Below are 7,815 nucleotides of genomic sequence, written 5' to 3'. Positions count from 1 at the left end.
CCCACCCTTCGTTGGGTTTTGTTACGTTTTCTGTTAATATTTTACTAAAAAGATGAAAATACCCCTAATATTTTACTTTATAAATTTTTTATTATTTTTTAATTAGTTAAAAAATAAAATATTAAAAAGTCAAAAAAGAAAAAATAGTTAACCCCACCTAAAAAGTTAAGAGTAATGCTTTAAAATTTTGTTTAAACTTAAATGACTTTAATATTTATTTATTTATAATTTCATCAATATCTCATCACTATTATTTAATAATCTACTAAATTTATAATGTTTTTCATTTTTGCTAATTGACATAAAAAAATTAATATTCCTAATTAATTAAATAAACAACGAAAAAAATATATTTTTACACTTGGACTAATAAATAATCAAATAAAGACTTTCACTTAACTAAATTTTAATTTATAAAAAACTAATTAAGAAATAAACTATTTAAGGTTATTTTTGTCTTTTTAGTCAAATATTAACAGAAAACACTAACAGAACCTAATAGATGGTGGAAAAGTGTCATTTTGAAACTTGACGGGTGTGAAAATCGTTTTGTCAAACCTTGGGTGGGAAAATGTCATTCTCCCTTCTTCTAAAATATATATATTTATTTCAACATATATATTCTAGTAAGAAAAAATAAAAAACTAAACTGCAACTATTTCTTCTTGTTTCTCAAATTTTTAAATCTGACAGAGGACTTTAAAATGAGTTTATGCCACATAGATATATATTAATATCACTTCTGAAAATGAACGGTGTTATGATATGAATTAGGCTTAAGTTATTTCTTAAACACGTGAATCACGTGATCAACTACTGTCGGATAATATTCCTATATTTGACTTTTACTAATTAACTCAGACCGACTTGTTTTGCTCCCCATTACAAAGGCGAAGTACGTAGGTCTTTTCTCCTTCTTAACCCTTGCTCTTCTTCCTTTTCTTTTCTCCCACTTTATGACTTTTAAAATCTTTTCCTTAATTGTAAATTAATTCACAATCCTATATAATTAACTGAGTCATACTCCTCATAAATTCCCAATAATATCAAAACATGATCATCGTCTTAGATTTTACAAGAAAGTGCTGAAGAAGACTTCAAATTAATTAAAGTCAATTTTTAAAAGAAATTAATGAAAATGAAGATGTATGATGTATGATGTATGATTTTTTTTTTTTTTTTTATCAATCATTTACTTTGAATATTTGTAAACTAAAATCAAAGTTGAGATAATTGTATTGTATTTATATACATGTATTTTTAATGGAGATGTGATTGTTAATGTTAATTCTTAATCCTAATTTTTAAGTTTGCATTTATAATTTATAATTATAACTTATAAGTAATAAAAAGTGTTAAAATTCAATTAATATTTCAATGTCTTATTATTTTATTATATTTGATAGTGATTATATATCTTTTTAATTAAAACAAACTCAAAATGTCACTAAATATAATATATAAAATATTTTTATAATAATTATTAAGGAGAAATAGAAATTACAATAATTTATAGATATTAAATATTAAAAAAAAAATTGTAGGTTGACCCATAGCACGGCACGCTAGAGGTGGGCAAGGGACCGGTCCCTTGCGGTCCCAAATGGAACCAGTCACTCATGAGCCTGGGACTGGAGAAAAAAATTTGAATAATATGAATAAATTATAAATATAAATTGAATGAGAAATTGATTGGAGATTTGGAGTAGAGAGATTGAGAGAATGAGAAAATGAGAGATTGATTGGTGTGAAAAAAATAAAAGGTTTTAGGATTATTTATAGTGTAGTTGTGGGGGAGAAAATGAAAAAAAAAACTTATAATTAATAAATAATTATAAGTTTATAACCGTTGGCTGCTCTTGTGACCGTTGGCAGCCAACGGTTATAAAAAGTTAATTTTTTTTTTAAATAAATTTTGTAAAATTTTTTTTAGTCCTTATAATTTATACTTATTTTAGGGGGTTTAAATAATTTTATAAAGGACTAAAATGATAAAATGCAAAAAAAAAATTGGGCCCAAACCCGGGCCTTGGAGGAGGGCCCAGTGGAGGGCCCGAGCCCTCCTCCTTAGGCCTGGCCCCAAAATAGTACCGGTCCTCTCAAAGACCGGTCCTAGGATTAGGTTTTGATGCTGAGCTTTTGGGTCCAATCCCAAATGCCCAGCTCTACAACATGCTATATAGCGGCTCATGCTATGGACCTTCAGCTTTAGTGGGTCGGCACGGCACAGCACAATGAGGCACAAATTTTTACAAGCGTTGGCACAGTATGGCCCATGACACAACAAACCTTGAATTTTTAAGCACAATATAGCACAGTCCACCATCGAAGAGATTGAGTGATAATTGTTGAGAAAAAAAATTATTAATTAAAAGATTTCAAGGAAGGATAGTAAACAATTACAAAAACCAGAGGCCATGTAACTGATACTCGTATTGAATGAAGATTAAAAAAAAAAAAAAAAAAAAAAAAAGTCCTTGTCAAACTTAACCAATGTCATTCCTGACATAGGGTAAATATTGCTTAGGTCCCACGATTTACAAAATTAGTGTTTTATGATATTTACTGGAGTACAACAGCACAAGGGGAGTAACTGATATTCACCAGAAAAAGGTACGACATGTCGTTTCCTTGTAACCGACGTGCCGTTTTCTGTCTAACAGACGTGTCATCTCCAGTATGAACGACTTGTTACATATGTCTAATACTTTAATATTTAAAAAATCGCTAATATTTTCCATAATTTTATGTAACTCCCTATATGAGTCAATCTATGTGAACTGAAGTGATATACACCATAAATAATTTTTTTTATTTGTTTGTTGAAGCCACGTTGTTAATACGAAACCCATATCATCCATATTACTTGCCACATGTCGTAATATTGCTCATAATTCCACTTCTGTTTTAACCATAAAAACAGCTTATTTTTCTGTTCTTGTTATTAAATTAATTTTGAATTTGCTGCCACCGAAGCAATCCAAAGCTGATTTTAGCGAAGAATCGATAAATCGTCGAAGACAAAACTGTCGATTTGAAGAACAAAACAGGAGCAAAAATGTGCCTTCGAAGTCTCCAGCAACAGCCGCCAAGGTCAGTTTACTTTGCCTTCTTTATATTTGAATTGTATTTTTTTTTTTTTTTAATTTATAAAATTTTAGCTGATTTGGTAGTGAAGCAGTGTTTGGCTGGGGAAACTGTTTTAGCATTGGTTTTTTGTTGTAAGACAATGATGCACGCAAATGTTGATGGGAGCCTGGGAGGAACTCATGAATTTGCCATATATATGTTTTTGGTAGCAGTAACAATTATTTTTTTTATCTAATAATTGAACAGCTTGTAATTCTAATCTATTAGGTATGGTGAGTCAAAGATATACTGCCCCAAAATGTACGTATTCAAATACTCATCTCCAAACCCCCATTAATCTTCTCCATTTTAATACGCAATTTTTATTTTTTATTTTTATATAGGCACCTTTTGAGTCAGAATACCACTAGATATTGACAAAAGTTAACCTTTATATTCTATTTTCTTGGCGACCAAACAGATAAAACAACGAGGATTCAGGAATAGCGGCCAAAAGGTGAAGCCACAATCCACAGAGCTATCAATTTGTTGTACAAAAAGCTAAATGAGTGCAGTTACAACGTCAACTCAACATAAATAAATATAGTATCATTCACTATAAGGACAATCAGGATTTTACAGAAAACAGGAATAGAATTGCTGATACAGAAGCAGAACTTGATCAAATTCTGAGAAACTTTATTCTCCTAAAATTTACAAAACTTTCTCTTCAATGCCCTTAACCGAAGAAGAAGAATAACAAATTCATTCCTATGTATTCAACAATAAAACATAGATGTACAAACTGCATATAGAATAAATGAATGAGGAAAAAAAATAATAATGATAATAATTAAAAGAATAGCCAAAGCTTGTGATTGTATAATTTATCACACTCTTGCACGTCCTGGTTTTTATCCAATATCATGATTCTCCTGAATTCAATTGGCTTATGAATATGAAACCTGAGCTTAAAGTTTCTGAATCGAGACTTTGATAAGTAAATTAACTTGATTACTGATTGGTAGCCACGCCAAATGTGAGCATGGGAGATGGATAAGCGCCAGAACGGTGCAAAACATCGCCAGCAACGTTCATCTCCTTGACTGGACAGCCCGTTCCACTGGTTCCCGGAATATAGGTGCATCCGGAGCCCCCAATATGAGGGACTGAACCCTTTTGAAGAGACTGCAATTGTATTTCTTTATTCAACAAAACTTGTTCATGCAAAACCCTACTAGCTTTGCCTGGCTGGATATGCAGAAGAAGAGCAAGAAGAGCTGCCAAAATGATGTTGTTTAGAGTGGTCATGATTCTTGGGCAATTGAGAAAGACTTAAGTATGAAAAATTACATGAAGAAATGAGGATATTTATAGCAATGAATTTTGAATAATATTGTGGTTACTATTTTATTCGATGAAAGATTTTGACTATTGACTACTAGGTTTATTTTCCTATTAAAACAAAAAATCAAAGAAATTGAACGGGTCGTAATTATAAAAGCACGTTAAATCGGAGGTTTTTGGACTTGAATTCCCAGTTTTCCTTTTCTACCTACTTTAGTTTATCTAACTATATATTAACATAAATTAAGCTTGATTAGTTATGGGATTAAACACTTGATATTTTGTTAAACGATTATAAAAAGTCTTTGATTGCTTAATGTGATGAGATTTGGCTTCTGGGGGCCGGTCTTCTCTCTCGTGAAAGGAAACTTCTTGGGGACTGCAATTGCTTGGACCTTGAATGTTGTAGCCACTGGAAGCCTGCTTGTGTTAATATTTTCGTCAATGATGACATACTTGATGACTTTGAACGGGATTAGATTTAGATCACCGTTGAAGGCGTATTTGGTGTTCCGATAACCTACCAAGATTAAATATTCTTTTGCACTAGTCAAATACAGTTTCCATTTTTTCTCTTCTCCACCATCGCTACTATGGCAATACTCAAGGTTGTTCATTAGTGTCAAAATGTAGCTGGAACACGTAAACATTATAAAATAGATAGGCTAAAAGCCGCCTGCCAAAACATCCAAAGGACACGAGGGATCGAGGAAATAGGGAAGGGAGCTCTAGAAGTATAAGTCAACAGTCAACAAAAAAAAAAATATAAGAGGAATTTTTTAATGTACGACTTGCTGATAAAGTCTTTCGGCTGTGAAAGTAAAAATCTTTAGAACAGAGTGTAGTACACGACAAGTTAAGCAACAATTTGAGATTATATAAAAAATAATTAACTACGCCTGGCTAATACCATTTGCAGTTGACTTCACTATGTTTTGGGCTTTCATTATTGTTATATTAATGATAATTATAATATAGCAAGTTGCCCAAAACTCACTGACAGAAGATTTATGATTATCCATTAGAATATCCACCAACTTTTTGAATCAAGCTACGTCGGATAATCAAAAGGCATTCAAATCGATATTTAATCACTAACTATCGACCACCAGCACCATTACATTGGCATTTCCTCATTCATGACACCACCAAACAAGAATATTCTTCCAGTAATGACCACAAGCTCACAGAATAGTTTGAGGTTTCAAGCGAAAACTGAGGCTACCATCTATACTTCTAGATGCAATAATTAGGTTACTCAGCAATTTTCATATAGAGAGTAAATACCCACTACAACCCCCCAAAATCCTTATCTATATACCCTCCCTAATATACTTGAGAAATTAGTCTTATCTCAGATATATATCATGCTAAACAACCAGCAACAAACAACAAAGTCTGAAAAAAGAATAAAGGCAAATATAATAACTTTAACTAAATTAAGTTTACTAAAGAAAATTATAATGTAATGTCTAACTTCCTCAGAAACACAACAGTCTCCTTCAAAATTCTGGAGCTAAAGATTGCAGTGCAAAGATGGATACAGTGACAATTTAGTCAAACAAACTGAATCCCATATCATCATCACTTTCTTCCTTAGGCTCCTCCTGCAAGAGAAAGATGAACAAAATATGAATTAGAAAATAAATGTAATGAAAATTCTATTTAAATAGTAAGCCTTGTACAGAGAATAAAAACGACTTAACAAGAAATCCCGGCCCTTAAGACATTTCACAAATTTAGAAATTAGGTGTCATACATCAACTTGAAGGTGTGTTCTAGAGTTGCTGATTCAAGTGCATTGGATACATTCAACCAAAACTAAAATGTTAAATCTTCGAGCTATTAACGATTTCTACAAGCCTAATCAGAATTCTCAATCAAATAAATAATATGAAGGTAAGTAAAAGCACAAAAAACAAATCAAAATCAAACACGATACTAAAGCCAAAGCTGTTTAGTGAGAGTAACATCTATTCAAGGGGAAGCTTCTAAAAGTAGTTGACAAGACAGACATAACAGTGAAAAAGACAGAAGTCAACTGAGTTGCTGATTCAAGCGCATTGGGTACATTCAACTTTAAGTCTGGAGAAACTATTATCCAATAGTTTCCAAACTACCTGTCAAACAAGTTATAACTACCAACTCAAATTAAATTTCCAACCAAAGCAACTTTTGCTGCTCCAAATTTTCCTTTAAATATGACTTAGAAAATAGTGTGTATGATGCTGAACGTGTTTGGAACCTACCTTCTTCTCTTCAACAGCAGCAGCAGGGGCACCACCACCACCACCACCACCACCACCAGTGGCAGCAGCTGGTGCAGCAACTGCAACAGAGGCACCACCTACATTTTTTCAGTTTAAACCAATGTCAATAATACCACTTGCAAGAGACAAAAATAAAAAAAAAGAAGCAATTGTGTATGATATAGCCCAATCCACAAAATGGCTTACCGGAGCCAACATTCAGAATTAAGTCTTCAATGCTTCTCTTCTCACACAGCTTATAAAACAAACTCGGCCAGTAAGATTCAATATTCAAATTTGCAGTCTTGAGCAGAGTTGCAATCTTCTCAGGCTGAAAAATAAAAACAGAAAGAAAACTCAACAAAGCCCTCTTAAAAATATCCAACATATCAGTGGACAGAGGTATATCTTCACTTTTTCTCTCTCAGTAAACAGTCCTTTACCATTCCTAAAACTGAATAATTTCACCCAACTACAAAATATTCATACAAACTCAAAAGAACTAGCCATATTGCTTTTTTATAGAGTTTACAACGTACTTCAAAATGTAAAAACAATACATACTTGTATTGCAGACTTCCGAAACAAACAAATCATCATCTACTTCAACATTTTATATTTTTTTAAGGTAATTTCAGTGATAACTATTGATGCTTATAGATTAGCATGATCCCAGGTTTATTTAATGTATATATGAGGGTAGAATCTCTCTTCATACCCAACATCTATAAATGCGAAAAAGGGGAACAGAGAGAGAACGCACAGTAATGACGATTCCATCTCCATGGAGAATGAGAGAAGCATAGGTGCAAGCAAGCTCTCCGGTCGACATTTTTTCTTCGTTCTGCAAATAACATTAACAAGAAAACTGAAATGAGACATATTCATCGATGTTATCAAAGTATAGATAACAGAAAATTACCACAGAAATACTACCACAGTCGGAAATTTTAAGTGCCGGCGAGTGAAAGTGTTTTGAGTTTTGGGGCGAATTTATACGTTCTTGTCGTATTAAACCCTAGCATTACACTTTTATATATTGCTGGTGAAGTAACGTGTTTGGACACTGGAGTGGAGAACTGGATCGGGCCCTATACAATCCAGTAGACTCAAATCCTGAGGAGACAATTTCTTCATTATTCGAACTTTT

The 7,815-nt window shown here is 32.4% G+C and overlaps 1 protein-coding gene across 2 annotated transcripts; it reads right to left on the bottom strand.

Annotated features, from left to right (window-relative positions):
* Positions 1-5,826: 5,826 nt before the first annotated feature.
* Positions 5,827-7,745, bottom strand: LOC116142439 (60S acidic ribosomal protein P1-like). 2 transcript variants are annotated; one of them, XM_031427856.1, is made up of 5 exons: positions 7,588-7,745; positions 7,429-7,509; positions 6,873-6,996; positions 6,666-6,763; positions 5,827-6,023 (listed from the first exon to the last, which is right to left on the bottom strand). In XM_031427856.1, exons 2-5 carry the CDS (start codon positions 7,495-7,497, stop codon positions 5,970-5,972), a joined length of 345 nt encoding a protein of 114 aa, XP_031283716.1. In that variant the 5' UTR covers positions 7,498-7,509; positions 7,588-7,745; the 3' UTR covers positions 5,827-5,969. The 2 variants fall into 2 exon arrangements, with proteins under 2 accessions (XP_031283716.1, XP_031283715.1); XM_031427855.1 differs by having other exon boundaries at positions 7,602-7,744.
* Between the last annotated feature and the right edge of the window lie 70 nt (positions 7,746-7,815).

Source organism: Pistacia vera, unplaced genomic scaffold (genome assembly GCF_008641045.1).
Source record: "Pistacia vera cultivar Batoury unplaced genomic scaffold, PisVer_v2 Contig408, whole genome shotgun sequence".
NCBI classification, from domain to species: Eukaryota; Viridiplantae; Streptophyta; class Magnoliopsida; order Sapindales; family Anacardiaceae; genus Pistacia; species Pistacia vera.
This window is presented reverse-complemented; position numbering and strand designations above follow the sequence as displayed.

What these genes read in the sequence shown, in the direction of transcription:
- LOC116142439 (XM_031427856.1), bottom strand. Translation starts at nt 7,497, where the DNA reads ATGTCGACCGGAGAGCTTGCTTGCACCTATGCTTCTCTCATTCTCCAT. An exon ending in AATTCTGAATGTTGGCTCCG is followed by an intron (nt 6,764 to 6,872) that starts GTAAGCCATTTT and finishes GAAAAAATGTAG; the next exon opens with GTGGTGCCTCTGTTGCAGTT. An exon ending in CTGCTGTTGAAGAGAAGAAG is followed by an intron (nt 6,024 to 6,665) that starts GTAGGTTCCAAA and finishes TTTCTCTTGCAG; the next exon opens with GAGGAGCCTAAGGAAGAAAG.